This window comes from Sander lucioperca, chromosome 15 (genome assembly GCF_008315115.2).
Source record: "Sander lucioperca isolate FBNREF2018 chromosome 15, SLUC_FBN_1.2, whole genome shotgun sequence".
In the NCBI taxonomy this organism is placed as follows: Eukaryota; Metazoa; Chordata; class Actinopteri; order Perciformes; family Percidae; genus Sander; species Sander lucioperca.
In genome coordinates, this window is record NC_050187.1 from 11,088,391 (window position 1) to 11,113,385 (window position 24,995).

Below are 24,995 nucleotides of genomic sequence, written 5' to 3' on the forward strand. Positions count from 1 at the left end.
ATCGTATTAAGTTGCGAAGTATCTTGAGTATATTAAGCTAACACTGATACAAGCTAACGTTTTATTGAGAAACTATTCTCATGTTGTAGCTAGTCACACCATGGCACTTTCCAGGAGGACAAAGTATTTTACGACGTGAGTGGCTTGTCTTGACAGAGAAAATACCTTTGAGGTGACTATTTCATTCATTTCATCAGCAGGGGGAGTGAAGCAGCCGCTCAGCTGTCAAATCTACAGTGCACGCAGGAGCACGCTATGTGGTGGAGTTTACTGAGGAAGGAATAGGATCAATCGTCGATTTGTGTCAAGCAAATGTCAAGTTTCCAGAGAGAAAATGACGCTGCTAAAGCTCTGTTCAGGAGACTTGAGGTTTTTTTTTTTACTGTCATAAAGTAGCCTAGTTGATAGGCCTATTTACTTTCAGTAAAACCCCTCAGTAGTCTGTGACCCTTTGTCTCTCCTTGTACCCATGTGGATGGTAGGACAAATGTTAATTATTGTTTAACTGCTGATGAATTCGTGTGATTTCCCCCTCAACTTGATCACAGTTTTACCCCCATTTAAGAGCGCTGGTTAGTGTGAACTGAAGCAACAACAACAACAAAAAGTTTTGTATGCCTGCATTGTATCCTCGATGCAGTGCAATTACATGTCAGTGCGATAGCTGACAGATGTAGGCTATAGTTTGTAACTGAGCCAGGAGGTTACAGCAGCTTGTCAATGGTGCTGAACCCAGATCAGGGAGCAAGCCATGCAATTACGAACTGATTTTTCCAATGAACTCATTTATGAAATAAACACTATTTAAAGAATAAAAAAACAGCACCTATGCATGCATTCTGTCTGTTTGGGGTTCCACACTTTGCTGCAGACGAGTACAGCGCTAGTGTTCTGTATTATAAGCCCTACCTGATCCAGTTAAAGTGTTAACGGAAAAGATTAAGGACATGGCTGTTTACAGGAGGGCGCTACGCTTCCTTTTACTTCCAACAGCTACAGATCAAGCCCATCTCAAAATGCCACAGTCATTACAATAAATGCATCCTTTACTGACAGGAGTCTAATGCATTGCCAAATGCTAGACAGGACAATGTGTGCACAAGGCATTTGTGTTTAAAGTGCTGCAAGATGACAGTAACGAAACAAGTTACTCTTAACTTGTTAAGTTACTCTTAACTTGTTTCGTTCACGTTGAAAAAGACGGGTTTACTTTCTGAATATTGCAGCTATTTATTTGTTAAATGAAGACTCAGGCGGCTACTAAATATTTTATTACAAATTAATTATTTAGTTCCTATAACAACAATTAGACCTACTACCTTACAATGAAACTTCAACATTGAAAAAATAATTTTTACTTATGCGCTGTGGATGTTGTGTTTGATGGCCTTTCGTGCCTGTAGTAACCCACACCCCACCCCTCCGCACTCAAAGATTACACATTTATTTCTCCTGGAAGTCTGCAGTTACTCCCATCGTGTCTGGCGAGTACAGTCACCACCGGGACAGAGCAGTGATGGCATCCCGGGTCTCCTTCACCCAAGCCCGCATAGAAGCGGAGCTGGAGCGCTACCGGGCCGAGTGCCAGTGGGACAAGATGCCGATGATCATCGAGCAGATGAAGGTTGCGCGGATCCACGAGGACGGTGAGTGTTCTACACCTGGAGGGTATAAAGTTGAGGTATCTCCTGGTCGCTTCCGGACTGTTTTTAACCACTCACTGCAAAAAAAAAAAAATAGCCTAAATAGCGAGAAAAAGTTAAAGGGTTCCATAAATCCCCTGCCTAATGCGATGCCTACTATAATAAGTGCCCAGTTGTTTAAATTCCACTTGTTTTCAGGGAAGTTTCAGGAAGTTGTTTCCAGAGTAGGTGTCTCTTAGATTGTGTCTTAAAGATCATTTGAATTGAGTTGATTTACACTGGGAACAATGAGGATTTAATGTCTCAACCCATTTTTTCAACTGATCTGTAAAAAGTATGATTTATAGACTCAGTAAGAATCTTAAGTGTTTGTCAAAGATGGATATGTTTGCATTGCATGAGTGGCACTGTACACAAGTTGGACTTTGGACTCTCAAAGATAGAGTGGGTTACTCTGTACCTAAAGTTTTTCTCTGTAAATTGACTCCACAAATAATAATAATAATAATAATAATAATAATAATAATAATTTGCTTACATCCAGTAGTGTAGTCTACATTATACGCAGGTATTCGCAGTATACCCACTCAGAAAGCTCCAGGATTTCCATATACCCACTTAAAAATGCCCAATGACACGCTACAACATACTTTCCATTATAATTTTGATATATTTTAAATTCTCATCTGTGTTTTTCTTCTTCACATAGGCTAAATAAAGGTATTTCCACCGTAAATTGGTGCATAAAAGTTTATCCGAATACAGGAAATGAAGTCGTAACTTCCCTGGGGGAGTACTGCTATGCTGAACTATATATATATATATATATATGTACAGCATACCCACTACAATACATCTGTCCTACTGGGCCAGACCAGGGGTCAGAGAGGGGTTGCCGGATGGCTCCAGCAATTACATGTCACTCCCTGGAAGTTTGCAGTCTATACAACAACAGAGTGTGTACATGATCAAAGGTATTGTATGGCCCTCGGCATTGTTAACACCCCTCCTACAGGATAGATCTGGTACCCCCAGCTATATCTAATGCAAAACAAGATTTTCCAGTGGACAATTCACGCCTGCCTTTACCCTTGAAATCCTTCCACACTGTGCATGGGCTCAAATTGAATGCAAACACACTTATCATTGTGTGCCTCATAAAGCATTACTTTGCTAAGTCGTTAATGCACCTGCCTCCACCTCTCATCTTAGCAGAGTAAACATGGGTTCAGGTGACTTGACTGCAAGTCGGCTGTTGTTGTGCCCATAACTGGCTGATAGTGCCGACCAGCACTTTCTCCCTGCCTGCACATGCACTGAAGTGTTAAATCGATGTGGTATTACTGTGTGCATGCATGGTTCACATGAGCTGATCTGATAATGAGGGGAAAAATCCAATTTACTGTATAACAGTTTTAAAAAAAAAGCCATTGTGGTGCAGACTCTTCATTCTTTGGTCTCTTGTTTAAAGTATTTCACTTTGGATCATTTAAAGTTAGGTAATGTAGTGATTAAAGGTGCAGTAGGTAAGACTTATAAAACTAACTTTCTGTCATATTTGCTGAAACTGACCCTATGTTCCAGTAGAACTACATGAAGCAGATAATAAAAAAAAAAAAAATCTGGCTCCTCTGGCTCCACCTACAGCCTGTAGTGTGATTTGCAAAAATCCACCACTCCCTGTTCAGATGCACCAATCAGGGCCAGGGGGGGTGTCTAACTACGTGTCAATCACTGCTCATGCACACGCATTCATTCTCCCTTGTGGGGGGAGGAGCTTAGGAGAACGTTTTGGGCTTCACCTGAAGGAGGGAGGGACTGAGAAGTTGTCCATGTTCAAATTTTTTGGCTAAGTCCTGGATCTTCGCAATCCTACCTACAGCAACTTTAAGATGCGATAGTCTAATTTGATGTCAGTCACACACAAAGAGCAAGGTTTGCTATTGAAAGATGATATTGTGCACACTAGTCAACAATCTCACAAGGAAAGTATAGCCACCATTTAGGATACTGAGGTTAATACAGTATGTTCCAGTCCTCTGTATTTGTTCTGGGAATGTGGTTTTTTTATTGACCTGTGGGGAATTACATTCTACAATTAAAACACTTGGTGGCTATTTCATAAGCTGATTCTAGTATTTTTACATTTAAAGGTACCCTGTGGAGTTTTCTTGTAAACCAAAACATGTTTTGAAGTCAGTGTTTCTTGTATCGTGTGTGTCCTTAAGGTCTAATAAATGCATTTCCTTCCTCATAAAACATTTGCATAGACAAGGTTTTTTTGTTGTTGTTTTTTTTCAAGTTTCAAGTGTAGCTGATGCTCCACCACAGCTACAACTCCAGTGGGTACCTTTTTTATTGAAATGAACATATTGGGAAATAAAATGTACATGGATTTTTGCAATTCGCACTATAGGCTGTAGGTGGAGCCAGAGGAGCCAGATTTATTTTTAATTACCTGCTTCATGTAGTTCTACTGGAACATAGGGTCAGTTTCAGCAAATATGACAGAAAGTTAGTTTTATAAGTCTTACCTACTGCACCTTTAAAGACAGGGTTATAAACCAAAATGGCCACTAGCAATTGTGTGCTGGTTAAAGGGCATTTAAACCAATGCCATGCAATAACTTTTTTTAACCCCTTGGGGGCAAACACAGCACTGACATACAGTATCATCCTCCTTTACACACCAAGCAGTTACAGAGCATTTACTTTTATGCCTCTGCGCCAGCAACAAACGGGGCTGAAGGCATTATGTTTTTGGGTTGTCGTGTTGTATCTGTCTGTCCGTTTTCTGTCTGTCTGTCTGTCTGTCTGTCTGTCTGTCTGTCTGTCTGTCTGTCCATCTGTCCATCTGTCTGTCCCTCCATCTGTCCATCCGTCTGTCTTGGACTTTGGAGTTCAAACGTTATGGTCATTGTGACCTCACTAAACACATTTTTGGCCACAACTCAAGAATTCCTACACTAATTATGACATACAGTAATTATAACATTTTACACAAATGCCAAATAGGATAAAATTATCCCTGTTTTCGCCAAAAAATACACTTTTATTAAACTGCAACTTGACTAGTTAGCAGAGGCATACAACCGCAAGGCGGTAATTGCAGTTAGTTTTCATTTGGAGTCGTGTTTCTGTCCACTTGAATTTAAGTCCAATATTTGCTCTCCTTTTAGCTCTGTTTTGGTCACCACTACTCTTGAGGTAAATTTCTGACTCTTAAGCTGCTATATGTTCCACTATGTTCACCAGCTAGTCCCTTTTGTCTGTCTGCTGTTTGGTCTTACAACAATGCATCACAAAATGACTTCTGGAAAACCGAATCACAGATGAAAGAATGTTTCAGAAAACTTATTTCATTTTACCACTTTATCAATCATCTTGTATTGAAGCAAGACTATGTTGTCCCAAACTGTCCAACAACACTGTTACCTCTTAACTTATTGCAACACCGACTCTTTCAAAAGTCTAGGCTCCAACTTGTGTGAAATCATTAAATTGCTCTTGCTTGTAGCTATGGGCTGACACACGTCCTGCTGTTTATCCCTCACCATCCCCACACTGATAGCTTTAGCCTTGGCTGTGCTGATAAAACTAACTATCAGCAAATATGTCAAGTATATCAGGACATAAACACTGCTCACAGAGTTGGCGGAGGAACACACATACATACACAGATTGGAAAAGGTCAACAGGAAGGCTTTAATCAAGTGTTTACACAAAAACTGAAGTTTGTGGACTCTGAAAGCTCAGTCAGAACAGAGAAACAGAACAGAAGTAAACTTTCATATCTTCGGTGTAGGTGGACGTGCAGACCTTATGGTATGATTACAATGTTAAAGCTATTTAAGGAAAGTACCAGGGAAATTAAGCTTAGCAGAAGTCATACGCCCGCTGATTGAATTATCATTCCTATCAGACACACACCAATCAAAGCCATTATCCCATCAAGGGCCGTCCTTTTAAACGTGAATCCGTCCTCACTGATCCCTGCTTCACTCACTGCTGCTGCTGGCAACGTTTTACCTCCACCATCCCCAGCCTCCACCTTCCTAGTTCAGAGTCCTAACATGACTCAAAGTTTAAAATTGTTTTCAATGTCTTTCTTTTGGCTTACTCTTTTTTTTTTTACCCAGGGGGGGTTCTGCATGGTGCTCCCTTTTTCAGCTTAGCGTGCTGCTTGGCTGGTCCAGGGAGCATTATCAAGAGCGGAGCCATCAGCGCCAAGCATAACTATATATTTTCATTTGTCGCAATCAATGGTTAAATCTATGGTGAGAGTGTTCCTGACTGAAATAGAAACTGTAGCTTTGGAACACACTTCAGGGCTCTGGCATGTTTAAACTCATCTCCCTGAGCTGCTGTTTTTAATGGACTGAGTGAGGTTTGCTTTGGCTACAGAAACAAATGACCTCTGACCCTGAGATCAGACCTACCCGAACTAACTCAGTTTACTATTTTACTTTTTCAATCCCACCCCCTAGATGACTACGGGATGCTGCTGATGGCCGAGGTGCTGCTGGAGGAGTGCCTGCAGGAAAACCTAGACCTTTTACGGAGCTCCACCCCTTTGATGGACAAGACCCAACCCAGACTGGGCCGTGCCAAAGGCCACCTTAACACCCTCCTCAGCCGAGGCCGTCTCACAGTCAGTCTAATCTGGGTTCCTTCAAATCACCCTATAGTTGTTGATTCCTTTTCTTTGTTTTACCAAATAAATTAGCTGCTGAAACTGTTACGGCACAGAGCACAGGAAGCATTTTGTACAAATATCGTCCTTTGTGTTGCTTCAGTTATTGCCTAACCATTTACTTCCTCTTGTCCTCCAGCCCAGGTATCTGAACGAGGCTCTGCTGCTGATGGCTAAATTGCACTTTGTGCAGGGTCGCTACCGCGATGCTCAGGGAATGTGTGCCAGGGTGGGACTGGAGGAGCTGACGCAGAATGAGCAGCCGACCTACCACCTCCGCCTGCTGGCCGAGGCTTTTGTAATCAAAGGTACCTGGCACCTCTAGAGAGTTAAAGGGGACAAGTTGATGTTTTCAAGTTCATACTTTTATTGTATTGGGTTTCTACTAGAACATGTTTACATGCTTTAATGTTCAAAAAACACATTCTTGTTCTCATACTGTGTGTCTAAATATATACGTACCTGTATTCACCCTCTGTCTGAAACGCTCCGTTTTAGTGCCTGTCTCTTTAAGCCTCCCTCCCGAAAAAACTCAAGCTTTGGTGAACCTGCTTGGCCAGTATTCCCAGCCGACCATGCTGAAATAAAAACCATGCAGCGCGCACCGAGTTACAAAAATTCAGAGGTGCAAGACCACGCGCCGCAACAACTTGCGAAGCCTTCACGCTGGAAACGATAGAGGTGGTGACGTCATTTCATGGCTAGCGCACCTCGCGCCTGGAACACCACAGCGACCATAAACCAGGGGTTAGTTTGCTCTGATAAAGAGGCAAAGTCCCTCCCCTTCCAGTGGACCCCATGAGACCTTATCTCGGAAAAAAAATGTAGGGTTGTGAAGTGAGTATTCAAAACATTCTGGTAAGAAACAATGAATGTAAAGACAAGCCAAAGCCTTTTGTTACCTGTCACTGGGATTTCAGTCTTTTTGGACATCCACTATTAGTGCTGCACATTTCACATTTAAAGCAGTCTTATGAATGAATTAATTTGTATTGGTCGTAACCAAAGGTTAGGGAAGCTTCAGCTTATATAAGGCTCCCCCTTGTCACATTTTTAAAATAACAAACAAATTTTCAAGGGAATAAAATCGACAAGACAAAAAAGATAAAAGAAATTATACGGAAAGAAAAAAACAAAAAAGCAAATCAAAACATGCCTACATCTACCTACGTACATACATACATACCTACATACATACACACAGACATACATACATACATACATATATACATACACACCTACATATACCCATTTAGGATCAGTCCTTATATACATTGCAATTGCCACCTTAAGGTAAATAATATCATAATTAATGATGACAACCATAATGGTAATGATGCTTATCATCACCAACATTACTATCCACCTTCGCCTTTACTATTACCTTAGGTAGGCTGAGGCAGCACTGAAGACTGGCATGTTTCCCTAAAAAAAAAAAAACACAGGCAAGACTGAACAGCTCCCTGCATACATTTCCTTGATGATTCCATTCCTAAACCCTTTGCTAGAAGTTATCACAGCCATAAAATCATAATGACCTTGTATGGGGTTTGGAAGTGGAAGTGGAAGGGAGGGGGGCGGACTGTTGAAATCCAATCTGTGGAAATGAATGTAACACGGATGGAAAACATCAGCTTGATTGGATAGATAGTTATGCAGTATCCCCCGCAAGTGTTTTTGTTTGAGTCTTAACCTCAGCTTGTTTATGACACTCATGATGTGAAATTGGAAAATGTTGTCCACAAAGCTGACCTTTGTGTTTTCTCTCCAGCTGCCGCACATATGCGGTTAAAAGTAGGGTAATTATTTTACTTTTAAATGTAGTTAAAAGTACGGTTGCTCATTCTGTCAGGTAGGAAATATCTATCAGAATGGCCTACTACCTCCTATAAATGTACAGTAGTTAAAAGTAGGGTAGCTTGTTCAGTTAGGTAGGAAATGTCTATCAGAATGGACTACTTCCTCTATAAATGTAGTAAAAATGTATTCTGTCAGGTAGGAAATATCTGTCAGAATGGCCTACTACCTCCTATAAATGAAATTAAAAGTAGGGTAGCTCATTCTATGAGGTAAGAAATATCTATCAGACTGGACTACTTCCTCTATAAATGTAGTGAAAGTTAGAGTAACAACACCTAAGTAATAACGTCTAAAATGGGATAGATTCACAGTAAAGTAACAAGTCCTTCAGGGAACAGATTTCCATACAGATGCTGTTTTAAAAACCAATGTGATTGTGAGTCATATGTAATGGAAGCATGTACTGTTACTCACAGTCACACATGCTCACAAGCTGTCTGAAGTTTTGTTATAGCAGATTATTTTGGGATCACAGATACAATCTTTAGCATTTTGTCTTTTTTTAACTCATTGAATAGCAGGAAAATCAACAGTAAGAGGTCTCATCCACACAACATTACAACTGTCTGCTTCCTTTGAGCTCTGGATAATCTTGTTACGGTCATAATCATCATCGTGTCATACTCTCTGTTTCCTAATAAAGGACATGACCTCATTCTCTTGAAACTGAGGAGAATGTTATTACAGTAACTGAAATACTTTTATTTCCGTTGATTGTTTTGAAATCCACTAAATGAAATTTGCAGTGGATTGTGTTTGACTCTCACATGCTACATGAGAAAACAGATCAGATCCTTTGGGGGTTGCCGAGCTTCTTCCCATGGTTTTTTTGTGTACATATTCCATATTGTTGTGGGAATGAAGTCAGATGTGAATATTTGGATGACGATGTCTTGTCTATCAGCAACTGTCTGCTTATTTGATTAAGCCTGGCGTCTGGCCGGAGGCTGCTGTCCATCACAGGCCTCCTGCGGTCTAGAAATGTTCCTGCTCGCTCTGTTTATTTGTACCATAAGTCCACTAACGGACATCAGACCCGCCGTCTGGATCAGGAGTGCCCTGTTCATTTCTTCCTCTGTATTCATGCATTAGCAGTGCGTCCATCTGCACAGCACAATATTCTGAGGAAATGGGAAAAGTACATGAAAGACATGTAGCGCTTCAGGCGTTTTAATCTTTTCATTTTATTTTTAAAATCATTTAGAAACTAAAATCTTAAATGTGCAATTGGTATAAAATGTTATAAAATATTTTTAATAAAATAAGCCTTGTCAAGTGTCAAATAATTTGAAAGCTCAATCGACCACTGTGAAGGAGTTAGCAGAATAGGGGATCTCCAGTGAACAGCAATGCACTTCCTGGCTGCCAATAGTGTGAGATCAATATATATTTTATCATGTAAACTCTGTAGATCATAGTGCATGCACAGGGATAAAATATCAACATCAGATTTCCAAAATGCGGTGAGAAGGTCACAGTTCTAAAAATATATGCAAAACAAATAACCTTTGCTTCTCACAACAACATAAAAATGCCATTTCACTGTTCATTTCTGCATCTTTTCTAGGGTGTAATACATCATAAGGAGCGTCTTAAAAAAAACCTAAGTTGTTAAATATATGAACATTTATGAACTTTGAGACAGACGTATGTGCAGTCCTCTTTGTCAGTTTGTATTTGACAATTACGCTGTCATTTAAGCCTAACATTGTCTGTATTTTCAGATATATTTGGAATAAATTTCATATAAATTTACAATATTTTCTTTCTATTTTCCCCATAATTAGGAATATAATCAAGTTTAGAAGAAGATGACTGTTTAAGAAACCCCTGATTAGAATTAGTCAATGATGTGTCTTACTTATTTGAAGATGGAACTCTTTTATCAAAAATCTGACCTTCCTTCCTCTTATTTATTTTGAGTATTCAGAAAAGACCCCTGGTTAATTCCTTTACTTTTCAATGACACAAAATATCTTCATTTACATGCGACTCTAACCATCTACCTAATTGCCAACTGACAATTATAGTTCTCTTATTGTAAAATATATTGTACATGATTTTCTGTATCTCGTGCGTTCACTGCATTGCCTGCCTGCCAGGTATTCCCTGCTACCTTAGCCAGCAGTATGCAGTAGCTAAACCATAATTCACCATGTGTTTGTTGTTGGATGGTAGCAGGTTGTGGTCTAATGGTCTAATGGTGTAATGGTGGCCATGGTCTCTCCTTGTGTCTCAGGTCTGTCTCTGGACCACCAGACAGTTTCTGCATCGTCTCGTGTCCGTCTGTCAGAGAGGGAGGAGGAGAGTCTGTCCTGTTACCTCAGAGCCTGTGACGCTGCCCTGTCCTACCTGCAGGAGCTCGATAAGGTGGAATTTTATACATGTTGAGCATGTATTATATGTGTGCATGCTTTCATGAGTGTGTGTGTGTGTGTGTGTGTGTGTGTGTGTACATGTAATGTCACTGACATTGAAAATAGAAATATCTGTGTGTGCGTGCATGAATGAAGTACAGCTTTCTGTCAGAGGAGATTGTCTGTGTTCACCAATTTTCTTCATGCTTGAGTTTACAATTGATCTCTTATTTACTGGTTCCCAACTCTGTTTATTTCAATATATTTTTATACTTTTAGTTCTTTCAACATTTTCCGTCCCAAATATAGTATTTAGTCATATTTAGTGGTTCTGTATCTGTCGTGTAAAGTAACTAAGTACATTTAATTACGTACTTGTACTTTACTTGTATTTCCATTTCTATTATATTTCCATTGTATGTGACTTCAAACTTTACTTCATATATTTCACAGTTATATATAGTTGCTGCTTACTTTTCAGATCAAGGTTTTAAAACATATGATCAGTGTATGAAATATGATGCATTGTTATGGATTAAACTGCACAAAAGAATATAGAGTGGTTATAATTAGCTTTACCTCATTAGCTATAGTAATAATCCAATAACATAATAATAAGGGTCATTCTGCATAATTGACACTGTACTTTTTGTCTGTACTTTTACTTGGGTACGGTTTTGAATGCAGGGCATTTACTTGTAATATTTGTATGCATGTATTTTTGTATGTATGTATGTATAAGAATTTAAAGGTTTAAATTAGTGTTGTCAGTTAAACGCGTTATTAACGGCGTTAACGCAAACCCATTTTAACGGCGTCAATTTTTTTATCGCGAGATTAACGTTCTTTTTGGCCTAGCAAACTTTGTAGTTTTTGTGGCCGAAATGGATGCCAATAAGATTCTGAATGGAAAGTTTACTTTTAAAAAGTTGCCAAATGGTTCCATTGACAAGACCAAAGTGATCTGTGTGTTTTGTCGTTGTGAACTGAGCTATCGTCGCAGCACGTCCAGTCTGAAATACCACTTGATGGCCAAGCACACAGCTGATGCCAATTCTCCCCCCCCTCGTCAAAGCCAGACGACAAAAGCACAAAGCAAGCCGATCCACTTTTCCATGTTAATAAGAGCATTAAAATGAGAAAAAATAATTGGACAAAAAGAAATCTAGGGTCATTTAGAATAGATAAAAATGTGCGATTAATTGCGATTAATTGCGAGTTAACTATGACATTAATGTGATTAATCGCGATTAAATATTTTAATCGTTTGACAGCACTAGATTAAATACAGTGAAAATACACTTTTCTGTGCATGTATTTTCAGATTTCAGTAACAACACCCCACACCAAAACAGCCAAAGCCAGTCTGCCTCCTTCACCTGTGGATATCGACCTGGGCTACTTCCTCCAGGCTTCCTTACAAAGTGCTTACCTTTGTCTGCTGCAGAGGGGGTGAGTCCTCCAACCCTACATACACATAACACATACACAGTGTCTGCCTTCTTTTATGCAAAGTTGTCTTCAAATTTATATTTTTTACATAGTTGGTTGTTGGCCTTTTATAATTTCCAACTGGAAGTCCTAATTCATCTACCTGTGTTTACATTACATCACTGGTTATGCACTTTGTTTAATGGCTGCAGTCTTGGCTTATCTGACATTGACTGTAATGGAGGGAACCTTGGGCTTTTTCTGCTGTTTTAGAAAGTGAGGAGCAGAAGAAATCAACTCTGGGCTTTTATCTTCTGTTTTTAGAAAGTGTGTAGGAGAAGAAATCAAGGAAAAGCTTTAAAGCACCATTTGACCTCAGCAGCAGAGATGCATTTTAATTTGTGACCAGCAGGTGTCAGTGTCAGAAAAGCAAAGTACTGTAGTGTTTGAACAAACGTTGGACTGTCAAATACACTCAAGTTTCCAGTTCCAGGTACACATAGCTGAAACTAATGCAGTCTAATACAGCAGTCCAGCAGTAACTCACCAATTCAAAAAGGTTGTAATGTTGAAGAGTTTTTCATAAAACTGTAACAAAGAGGTGTTTTTTTTCTACCATATCTGATGTAAATAGGGTGGACAAAATAATAGAAACACTTGCAACACGGTGTATTACTCCAGTCATTGTAAAACGTCTCTCTATTGTTTATATGGTGAGCTGTGAAGCAGTATGCAGTCGGAATATCAGAGCTATCTTTCACAGCCTCTTATCATTCTGTCCTACTGTAAACAGTTTGATATTAACAGTGGGTTATTTGTTCTTCTATCCACAATATAATGTGTCTGTTAGCTTCTTCTTCTGCGTATTTGTTTTTTCAATGTTGCACCCTCACTACCTATACATCACATGGACATACGCCTACTATGTATGTATGTGTGTGTGTGTGTGTGTGTGTGTGTGTGTGTGTGTGTGTGTGTTAGCCATCTAGCCCAGGGTGCTCACCAGCTGCGCAGGGTCCTCAGGGTGGTGGAGTCACGAGGGTCTCAGAGCTTCAAGAAGGTGAGGTGCACAGACACACGCACGCACGCACGCACGCACGCACGCACGCACACATACACACACACACACACACACACACACACACACACACACACACACACACACATATACACACAAATAGCTGCTGTAGTTTGTATTGCTAGCTGCTAAGCATTCATTATTCTATAGTGTACCAGCGCAAGTGCAGATTGGTAGCTACAAAATATGATGGAATAATTATAATACGGCTTTGAACACTGAATCTCAACATTAGTCTAGATTATTATAACTTTATAAGTACTTTCATCTGTATGCTCATGCTTATCCACCCAGTATTTACAGTATCCTGTTAATACATTGTGGTTTCCTCAGTCTGCAGCGAGAAAGCTAGCTGAGGTGCTGCTGAGCTCCGTCAGTGAGGACAGCTACTGGCCCCCGCTGGGCCCCCCACCCTCATCCTGGCTTCACAGAGAGGGAGCCGCCGCCTCCAAAGACGCCATCTACCCCACTGTTAAATCCCCGCAACGTTACAGCACTGACGGGTTCGTTTGTTTCATTTCTATGTCACTAACTGTTTTCACTTTACCTGTCTTAATCCTCTTGATTCTCTTATCCATGCGATCCAACTAGAGTGACCAGGCATCCCAAAAAATTCAGGACAGTCCTGAATTACAAGCAGTTATCCCGAATGCTGTCCTGTTTGTCCTGAAAATTAGACTGATTATGTCCGTTGCCTACATGAATTATGGCTGTCGTAGTTTTTTTTTTAGCCCGTGTAAGGGGGTCAGCCCTATGTTCCCACAGCCCAATGGTCCCACAGCCCAATGGTCCCACAGCCCTATGTTCCCACAGCCCTATGTTCCCACAGCCCTATGTTCCCACAGCCCAATGGTCCCACAGCCCTATGTTCCCACATTTCTAAGAATTTATTTTTTCACTGAAAATTAGGCCCTATGTTCTGACAGCCCTATGTTCCCACATTTCTAAGATTCTTCTTAAAATTAGGCCCTATGTTATGGTTAGGGTTACATTCCATCTGTAGTCCATTGCTACTAGATAATATGTTGGGTGTAATTGGCTACCAAATTGAGAGAAAGGGGATAAAATCTGATACAAATTATTGAAAAAGGAAATGTGGGAACTGTGGGAACATAGGGCCTAATTTTGAAAAAAATCTTAGAAATATGGGAACATAGGCACGCTCCCGTGTAGAGAAGTGCCATGAATTGATAAGCACTACGCATAGCTATGACTAATGAATTACAACATGTACAGAGGGAAATTAAACCTAGTAAACATCCAGCCAAAAAGCAAAAGGTACTGGGAGGAGTGGGGAAGGAAATACCCATAGATCATTGCTGCCTTACGAGATCCAAACAAAGCATTTTGTTTGTCTGCAGGAAAGAATTTGGCATTTTGCATGGAGGGGAGGCATCACTGTTACATTTTTTTCTTATGAAAGACAGTTTACTTCATGCTCACAGACAAAAATAATACATTTTAGTGTTGAGTTTTGACTTTTGCATGTTTTACTGTTATTTGACACTGCTTGTAATGTACCGGAGGCCACGGCCATCCCCAACTCCCCTATCCCGAATTTCACCCATTCTCATCTGGTCACCCTAGATCCAAAACGCGGTGTACTAAGTGCAATTACTTTACCCAAGTTCAAAATGTAAGAAGCGTTACGCCTCCTGGGATTGCGTTTTGTTACTTATTTGTGTCAACTCACCATTGAGTCCATTTCCTTTGTCAAAGTTGCACTTTCAGCCAATGTGGTATCAGTTTTGTCCAAGGTACTATCCTCCCAACAACTGTAGCATTTGGCAGTTGGTGCCAATTCTCTTTGTCCAAGTGTTTTTTGTACTAAAGACTGACTCATCATTAGGGAGGCGGGAATCTGAGTCACGTCTCTACAAAGTGAAAGTACATATTTTCACATGGAAAGTCAGGTAAAAGACTTTCCCTGAGAGTGCTCATAGGCTACCAGTTTACACTGGGTCTTTCAATGGGAGGAATTGCAGCACACCTCTCCTCCTCATATCAGTGTGGTCTAGAACTGTATTCGTCTGAAGAAGCAGAAAACAAACCTACTATACTACCCGCCTACTGTAATATACCTGTGAATATGCATAGGGCAATGGTTTTTCAATCATGGTCCAACAAACAATCAGTATCATGTCAAATAAGACACTGTAACATACCATGACATAAAGGGTGACATTGACATGACAAAGTGGTTATCTGCATCAGCAAACTAAACTGCATCAACATATTCTGCATTTCCCTGTTCGCAGGGATCCTGCGCTCGTTGCTCAGGCCCTGCGAACCATACTTAGTCACCACCACATGACTAATTCTGCCCACACTATCATAAGTGAAGATCTAAATCCATGTCTGAGATTAGAAGGACAGGAGGAAAAGGACACTTCACCCTGAGGAATTAGCTGAGCTTGAGTATTGTTCATGGCTTTTGTCATCAGTTACCACTTTTGAAAAGGCCACGACGGTGTGTGGTAAATGTGGCGAGAGGTAGGAGAAGCAAAGAAAGTGATGAATGAGAGGGATGGGAGAGGTAGAGATGGAAGAAATTAACGTGTGTGTGTGTGTGTGTGTGTGTGTGTGTGTGTGTGTGTGTGTGTGTGTGTGTGTGTGTGTGTGTGTGTGTGTGTGAGACATCTGAGATGGTGCTGTGTAGTGATACACCCAGGATGGTCCGTGTTGTGTTACAGTACCACAAGTGAGACAGAAACTGGACACTCCCAGCAATCTGGCAATCGACCTCAGGACAAGCCGCGTGTGTGTGTGTGTGTGTGTGAGGGGTAGACTTCCTGGTATTGGTACTATTTCCTGTTTCCTGTGTCCTGGCAGTTGCTTCTGTCCTCAGGACGTGGTGGAGGAAGCTGTGTTGCTGCTGCTCATCACAGAGTCCATGGTGAGATATACACACACACACACACACACACACACACACACATGCCTGCTCTAGTAGTTCCCTTACACTCCACATTCTCAGCCTTTTTGCTTTCAAAACACATACAAGGAACAGATACTCCCTTTCACAGAGGACCTTTCTGCTGTTGACGCTGATCGGTATCGCCACCTTTCCCTTCCTTAGTTTTCCTCCTTTTTCCTCCTTCCACCTCCTGTTCCTCACTCAGCATCTCTGTTCATCCAGGCCAGCGGCGAGGCGGTGATCAGTCGTCTGCCAGACCAGGCGGAAGCTCGTCAGGCTAGCCTGCAGGATGCCACCTCTGTTTATGACCTGCTCACCATCGGCATGGCCAGGAGAGGGCAGTACGGCATGCTTTCTGAGGTGTGGTGACACACACACGCACACACACACACACACACACACACACACACGCACACACACACACACACACACACACACACACACACGCACACACGCACACACACACACACACACACACACACACACACACAAACAGAGACACACTCCATGGAGGTCTGAGGGGAGGAGAGCAAAAGTGTCAGAGATGAGATGTGTTAGTGAGAGCTTTGCCCTTTGCAAAACTTTTTAATTAATGTCCTTATCACTTTAAGGAAAGGGATTTTGTGTCTTTTTCTACTTCCTCCTACATTTTTTTCCTCAGATCTCACATTTCAAATGCCTCCTCTGTTTTCTCTTTTTTTTCTACAAACTCTGTTACCCCACTAGTGGTCAGGTGTAGGAAGTTGGGGAGGCGGAGGTTAGAGGGGTTGTCTAAAATTAGGTTTTTCCACCTGTCTGACTGATTCATAGATAGCATCAGTCTTCTTATAAGGAGTACCACACACACACACACACACACACACACACACACACACACACACACACACACACACACACACACACACACACCCGCACGAACTGAGGTAGTTCCACTTAGACCAGTGGATCAGTTTTCTGATATATGAGGCCAGTATGGGCCATTTATTAGGAATTATATGTCTCTCTCTGATGTGATGAATAAGATTCCCATTGATTGATTACAGCCTTACTGAAGCATTAATCAATCCATGAGATGAAGTTCTGATTCTAATATCAAATTCCAGTTGGAGGATACACAGGTATGCATCTTACATCTTTGTAAGAATATAATTCCGAAAAAGTTGTGTTGGAGGCTTTTGTGGAAAAAATTCAGTGATTTGACATTTTTGGATTGGATTAATATTACGGGCGCATAAATGTGTAAGTACTGTAGCTGCTCGAGGTAGGGACTGTTTCAGCTATGCTGGCAGCATGGCTCCAGGGATGGCAGTGTCAGTCAGCCCGACCATTTTGGTCTATTGGATGGATAACCATGAAATTTGGTAAAGATATTCAACGTGCCCTGTATATGACTCCTAATGACTTTGGTGATCCTTTGACTTTTTATCTAGCGCCACCCCGAGGTTGGAATTTCACTGTTGAGTTAAATATCTTGACAGTAACTTGATGGATTGCCATACAATTTGGTACACACATTCATGTTTCCTACAAATTGAATTGTAATAACTTTAGAGATCCCCTAAATGTTCTCTAAATCGAGCGACATCATCAGGGCAAAATTTGTATTTGTTCAGTACTTCGGTTTATGACCATATACCGGCAGAACGAATGACATTCCCATCAGCTTCAGCTGTACTTTGTGCTAAGTGCTGATTAGCAAATGTTAGCATGCTAACATACAAACTCACATGCTAACATATATATGTATATATATATATATATATATATATATATATATATATATATATATATATATATATATAGTTGTGGGTTGTTGAACCATGAAAATGCATTATATTTTCAAATTTGAATCTGCAAAGTAAGAAGTATAATGGTAGTAAAAATATGGAGTAAAATGTTTCCCTCTGAAATCAGTGAAGGAGAAGCATATATAATTATGCTTACACTAAGCGCAGTAGTTGAGTCAGTGTGCTTACATGTAGCTATTGGCAGTTTCCTACATGCCAATTTGTCTAAACCCTAGCTCTGCTTATTATATTAACCCCCTAACCAGGGGTTAAATTGGGATTGTTATGTGTGGCGGCCTAATTTAGTAGGGTTAACAAGGGTCAGGACTATTACGTATTATATATGCAGCAGCAGCAGCAGTGACAGTTGCAGTTTTATAATAGCGACTTTACAAGTGTTCCTGTATTTGATACTCAGCCTAGTTCACTCATTGCATCATTTAAGAAATACCCACAGTATTTTCAGTAATACAACTAGCTATGTTGAGCAGGACAGCAGCAAATGCAGCCTTTCTAATAAGTACACATTATTGAATCAGAATATTGGGCAGACCATTTTCCTGGTTAAGCTCACAAGTGCATGACTGACGACATCTGACTGAGCGGCGCTCCACGCCATCCTCTGCTCGTCCACACACACATCAATCACATCATTATGGACTGAAACAGCGCTGAGTGGGTGGTGAGAGGTGACTGACAGTGATTTCAAGTTAGAAAAAGGAAGTCAAGAAGAGCGGCCATTCAGTTAAGGCATGTAAATGAAGGGAAATGAGGGAATACATTTATTGTTCCTAACCCTGGCTTTCCTGATTTGTTTCCTGCAATGGCTTAGGAGAGTTTGAGCAAATATTTTTCATCCATTTCATCTTTTTTTTTTTTTTTTTTTTGTGGCTCAGGCTCGGTTAACCTGGCCAGACTCTGCCTGAACCTGTACCTACGCATCCCACTTGTATCAATTATATCACTTGAACATATTTGTGTGTCTGCATTTCTCCTCGCAGTGTCTGGAGCGAGCCATGAAGTTTTCTTTCAACGAGTTCCACCTCTGGCACCAGCTGGGCCTGTCACTCATGGCGGCTGGGAAGGTGAGCTCATTTCTCCTTTTATACCAGCAACATGCCACACTCAAAGGCGACATCCATCTCCTGCCATACCTCTGTCCTGTGCACTGCTGCGCTTCCTCCTCTCCCTCATGTCCAGACATGCAACAAATAGTATTCACAGATAGGTGTGCAGTCTGCTTGGAGAAGCAGATGGGTTGAGTTTTATTTCATGTGGACAATTCAAATATTGAATACATATTTTACATATTCTAAAAGGGCATGCAACTACAGTATTAGTCTAAACCACGTAGTACAGAATATCCTTCATGGCAACTCCCATCTGCTATTGCAAAAATAAAGATTGGGAAATACTATTCAATCCATTTGCTGCTAAATAAAGATTAATATTGTTGTCATGTTAAAAAAAATGCACATTCTTCAAATGGGAGTCCTCAAAAGGAGCTGGAATAGCTTACAACCCTCCTTCTCCCTTAGTGTGTGTGTGTGTGTGTGTGTGTGTGTGTGTGTGTGTGTGTGTGTGTGTGTGTTTGTGTGTGTGTGTGTGTGTGTGTGTGTATGTGTGTGTGACAGAAAAATTGATCTGGGTTGCAGGATAAAGTGACACTGCAGATCAATGGAGAGCTCTAGAAATAGGCAGTTCCCTAGAAGGAGAAGGGGCCGCCTCAGTGTCGTCAGATCCGCTTCTATTTAGGGCCAGCCGGGTGTGTGTATGTGTGTGAGCGCATGTGCACGTGCACGTGGTCCATTAATGATTGACCTACATGTATTAAGTGACTGTGTGCCTAAATGAGTCTATTAAGGCTGTGTAAGGAAAGTTGATGTGTGTTTGATTCACTCGCTTAAAGCGATCCATGTCATCTGTGGCTGCATGGTAACTGGCTGCTGCGTGCACATGAATCACAATTTGTCAGTGACATTTGTATCTGTGTGTGTGTGTGTGTGTGTGTGTGTGTGTGTGTGTGTGTGTGTGTGTGTGTGTGTGTGTGTTCCTTCCAGGGCATTGGTGCTGTGTCTGTATTTAAAGAGTGTGCCAGGATGAAACCAGAGGACCCCTCATTGCCCCTACTGGCTGCTAAAGTCTGCATTGGTCAACTTCACTGGGTGAATACACACAAAACATTCACATACACTTGTATACAAGATAATACACATTACACACACACACACCTGGACTCAAGTACACATGCCGTTGAGAGTTAGGTCTGTGAGCCTGAATAATTTACAGACATTAGGAGTAGAATGATTAGCTATGTATATTTTTTTTATGCTTTTAGCGCTCCTGCTGTGATGTTTTTTTCTCATCATTTCCCAGAGATACTTGTTGCAGTGATATCTTTGAATTGTCTATGGATGAGTTTCTGTAGGTGGAGCTGTTTTCACTGTCTGTTCAGCCACGTGGTGGCTTTTGATGTTCCTGCTAACTCCTCTATTGAGAGATATAGTAGATACAGAGTAGCAGATGTTTACATCCCCATAAAGAGGTTCCTAGATTATTTTGAGGGGTCATGAGACAGTCAAAATGATTACAAAATTTTTTTTTCGCCTCTTCATCCCTCTGTAAATCCTTCAAACAAACAACCTAACAATCTTTGCTTAAACTACTCACAACTCAAGTCATGTGCATTAACCCTTAAAGCAGTGGTTCCAAACCTTGGGTCATGAGATGATGACTGTGGTACAAAACACATTTCTATGATAGAAAATTTAAGTTTATTTTTTTTAAACATTTATCTAATATTTGCTCATTTTTAGCCATGCTAGCAGCTCTAGGACACTAAATGAGGGCAATGTCAGTTGGTCTGTCTTTCGGTTCACCTCTTGAATCCAGACTGATGGACGTTTCAAATGCATTTTAAATTGTAAATATCTTTCAGCCACTGTGGAGATATCAAGGTCTAAAGCTTGTCTGCAAATTCGAGGGCATAGGTTTGTGTATAACGTTAGTAGGCTATGAGCTGTAGGTGGCTGACCGAGGGAAACATTGAACATTTGACTTAGGAAAAAAAGCAAAGTCTTTTCTTTGTCTGATATGATTCTTCATCTGGAACTAATGAGATATCACAAATCTGCATTTGAGCGCAGTATAGCGGACAATCAGATTTGTAATTTTCAGTCACACATGCCCCCTCAGCTTCATTGATACAGATACAGATCTCATAAGATCATAAGTTGAAAGGTGCTGTTGCGTCATATTTGGCACTACATGGACAGCAGCTTTATAGAATATTTACTGTGTAGGCCAACATAGAGAGTCATAACGTCATAACAGAGCAGCAGCACTGCGTCGCTAATGTTTCGGGATTGACACGGGTGTCACTTACGCATACACGCATCACTGTGAAGCCGGCCAGCTTGGATAGTCCTGCTGTTCCTGATCTGGGCAAGAGGGAGAAAGTCACATCGACAGTGTTATTTAGGGTGGAGGGGGAGAGAGAGAATGAGCGAGTGTGAGTGAGTGAGACAGAGAGAGAGAGAGAGAGAGAGAGAGAGAGAGAGAGAGAGAGAAAGGGGTCAGGGATTAGAAAAGAGGAGCTAACAGTAGCGAATGGAGAGAGCACATCTGTCAGTGGCTGGAGATCATGGCAGGCCGGAGACACTAAGGAGCTTACAGCCTTAATCACAATGGGACTCTATGGCCATAGTGCAGTGGGGCATTACATAAATGGGCCACCATTATCCACGATCAGCTCCACTGGACAGTCTGAACTATTATCTAGCCAGGAACATTTATTTTGTGTGGCCCACTAGCCCACAGACCAGACCAAAACGTCATGACAATGTCTTCATATTTTTTCATGTTTTCAGAGAGTTCCTATACATGTTGATGAAAAAAGGATCTGAGGGCACATGAAATCCTCTCCAAACTTATGACATCACTACAAATTGCACGACTGGCCATCTGAAAGCAAAGCTGCTTTTGTAAATTCCTGAAGAGCAGTTTTGCAGATGCGAGGTTTTCACCCGACAACAGTGACACATTTTTCTTTTACACCATTCAAGGGAGAGAAAAAAAACGTAATCCTCCTAAGATGTGCGTGGACGGGCTGTGTGTTTAAATGACTAGCTATTGTGTGCAGGCTTTGAACTCGCAAGGGCCTGGATTCAGAGAAAGAGACAGAGAGAGAGAGCAGAGGAGGAGGATGAAGGGAGGAAGAAGAAGAGGGGGAGGGTGTCAAAGCAGTTGGCTTGCTATTGCACTGGCGTGCCGTCAAAGGCATTACCCCTCTACGCCCACCTGCCCGGCTGCCCGCCACCAGCCATACCTCACACCGAGTGACACACTTTCACTCAGCTCAGTGCACCACGGCTCAGCCGCACACTGCCTGCAGCATGTGTGGGCGAGTGTGTGTGTGTGTGTGTGTGTGTGTGTGTGTATATCCTTCAGAAAACTCTGCGTTGTCCTTGAATCTACTCGGACTGTCCTCACACTAAACTCACAACGGGCTCAGCCATCAATACTCCATTCCCCTGCTGCACCTCAGCCTCATTTACGTCTCAGGGCTGCAAAGTTTTTCCTCTGACACACACATGAAAGAGAGGATGTTGCAGGTCCTGCTTTCTAGTACAGTACAAACATAATGCTCGGAAGACATTTATTTGTTTTTAATATTATAGGTTATTGGTTTCATGAGCAGCATTGAAGTATATACAGTAAAACTAACATTCTTCAGGGGCTAATTTAGTGTATGTTTGTGTGTGTGTGTGTGTGTGTGTGTGTGTGTGTGTGTGTGTGTGTGTGTGTGTGTGTGCGCGCACGTGTGTGTGCGTGCGTGTGTGTCTGCGTGCGTGTGTGTGTCCAGTTTGAGGAGGCCGAGGCTCTGTCGCAGAGTGTGGTGTCTATGGGCGAAGAAGCCGAAGAATTTCTACCTCGGGCCTACCTGTCCGTGGGACTCTGCTGCAGTTTACAGGCCTCTGATGGTAAGGACACAAATAGGCAATACACTGAGAGTATCCTATACTGGAAAACAACAGTATCATTCATGTGTTCAAATGTTGAAAACAACAGATGTTGTTACATGTGTCTGACAATCAGTATGCGATTAATGACTCTCAGAAGCAAAGGTGGAAGGCCGTAAAACCTCTTGTACATCTAACCTCTTGGTTCCACCATGGTTCACATCCTGACTCTTTGACATTTGTTTCATAATCGCAATCTGAAGTCTTAGCTGAAGTTATCCAGACCTTAAGGACATACAGTAGTTTGACATTTTTTTTATGACATACAGTATGCATTTGCTGCTGAAATATAGCAAAGCTGAAACTGTGCCGAGTAAACGTTTGGTTCTGTCCTCTCTCTCTCTCTCTCTCTCTCTCTCTCTCTCTCTCTCTCCAGCCACTCTGAAAGCTGATCGAAATGAATTAAACAAAAAAGCACTACAAGCTTTGAGCAAGTAGGTTCTGGTTCTACTACTCTCCATCACATGTGTTTCTCTGTTTATCAGTTATTGTAGTTTTGCTCATATAATACATATATACGTGTATGTAGCATTTTATTTTTAGCTATGCTAATATGTATGGCATAGGCATGTTAGCATTGTTGTTGTGGACATTTAGCTAAAAGCACCAATGAGCCTACAAACAGCCTCAAAGAGCTGCTAGTGTGGCTGGAGATCTCCAGGTTTTTGTTTCATTTGGCAATCCAAAAGTTTGCTCTCCTGGCATAAAATCTTCACTAACACAATGTGAACCATCATGGGTTTCTTTCTCTCCTGCACAGAGCTCATTCATTAGACCCCCAGGATGCTCAGATTGCTATGTACCTGGCTCTGCAGCTGGCACTTGTGCGCCAGGTATAAGGGGGGAAATGGGAAAGTTATCATATGTTTTGTTAATAAACACCAGACATGAATCATTAGAAAACATTGCAGTTTGTACCTGAGCATGGGTGTGTGTGTGTGTGTGTGTGTGTGTGTGTGTGTGTGTGTGTGTGTGTGTGTGTGTGTGTGTGTGTCTGGCAGGTATCAGCAGCCATTGAGCCCCTGCAGGCAGCTTTGTCTCTCCGTGGGGACGACTTACACTCCCTCCACCTGCTGACTCTGCTGCTGAGCGCCCAGAAACACCACCGTCATGCCCTGGACACCCTAAGCCTGGCTCTCAGCCAGCACCCCAGCAACTTCAAGTAACACCCACTATACCGTCCCACTCACACAGGCAACAATAAATGTTGGTGAAAGTGTTTGTTAGGATAAGGCACCAATCCATCGCTGTACAGATGTAACTAGACTTTGTAGTTAGTTAGTGTGTGTGTGTGTGTGTGTGTGTGTGTGTGTGTGTGTGTGTGTGTGTGTGTGTGTGTGTGTGTGTGTGTGTGTGTGTGTGTGTGTGTGTGTGTGCGTGCGTGCATGTGTGCGTGTGTGCGTGTGGAGTAGCTCCAGTGAGTCATGCAGCAAGGCCATGTCCCAACACTGGTCCTCTCCATAGGCATAGGGTGTCACAGCTGGACTGTGTTGGAGGCCAAGCGCACACACACACACACACACACACACACACACACACACACACTCATTCACACACTCACACACACACACACACTTGACGCCTTATTTAGACGTGCCAGAGTGGAGGTCTGCATTGCGGTACCTATGCCCCTCATATACCCTTACCCTTTTAACAACGCAGCTCTAACCCAAGCCCTAGTGCTGTTCCTTACAGAATTCATTTGTCCAACACATACCCCCACCTGTCTATTACATTAAACAGGTTCAAACACTCTGACATTTACACTCTAATCAATGTGGGGCAGGTAGGGATTCATTGATTTGATTTGGGACATGTTGCAGGTTTAATGAGTTGCCATAGCTTACCATACGTCCACAATTTCACCAACATTTTCATCTTTGTGTTAAACATGACCAATGTTTAAAATGCACATACTATTAGATAACTCTATCTAAGTATATCAGAGTTACTAACAAGGTATGGTTTATTGCTTTTTGTAATGTACAAGAGGCTTTCAAACTTACAATAACATTTTGTTGTGATATTTTATAATCTTATCTTTGTATTTAATTTCATAACAAAAAAGACTTTTTTCCCCCAAAAAACGATTTTGAAGTTATATATCACGAACATTTCTAATAAGAATCCAGCTTGAAATGAATTGAAAATGAAATTGTGCTAAAACAGTTCAACAGCAGCCAAAAGCATTGCACTTATGCACTTTCA

General features: G+C 41.5%; 1 protein-coding gene across 1 annotated transcript in view; it reads left to right on the forward strand.

Annotated features, from left to right (window-relative positions):
- Positions 1-222: 222 nt before the first annotated feature.
- The window catches only part of ttc7a (tetratricopeptide repeat domain 7A), a 58,991-nt gene continuing 34,218 nt past the window's right edge, over positions 223-24,995 (forward strand). Inside the window, exons 1-16 of the mRNA XM_031284106.2 lie at positions 223-369; positions 1,460-1,646; positions 6,131-6,294; positions 6,476-6,644; positions 10,436-10,566; positions 11,878-12,005; positions 12,966-13,044; positions 13,396-13,565; positions 15,895-15,958; positions 16,202-16,339; positions 18,768-18,851; positions 19,827-19,931; positions 22,631-22,748; positions 23,164-23,221; positions 23,548-23,620; positions 23,789-23,949. Coding sequence (XP_031139966.1) covers positions 313-369; positions 1,460-1,646; positions 6,131-6,294; positions 6,476-6,644; positions 10,436-10,566; positions 11,878-12,005; positions 12,966-13,044; positions 13,396-13,565; positions 15,895-15,958; positions 16,202-16,339; positions 18,768-18,851; positions 19,827-19,931; positions 22,631-22,748; positions 23,164-23,221; positions 23,548-23,620; positions 23,789-23,949 — 1,886 coding nt within the window. The 5' untranslated portion in view covers positions 223-312. The remainder of the gene's footprint in view (positions 370-1,459; positions 1,647-6,130; positions 6,295-6,475; positions 6,645-10,435; positions 10,567-11,877; positions 12,006-12,965; positions 13,045-13,395; positions 13,566-15,894; positions 15,959-16,201; positions 16,340-18,767; positions 18,852-19,826; positions 19,932-22,630; positions 22,749-23,163; positions 23,222-23,547; positions 23,621-23,788; positions 23,950-24,995) is intronic.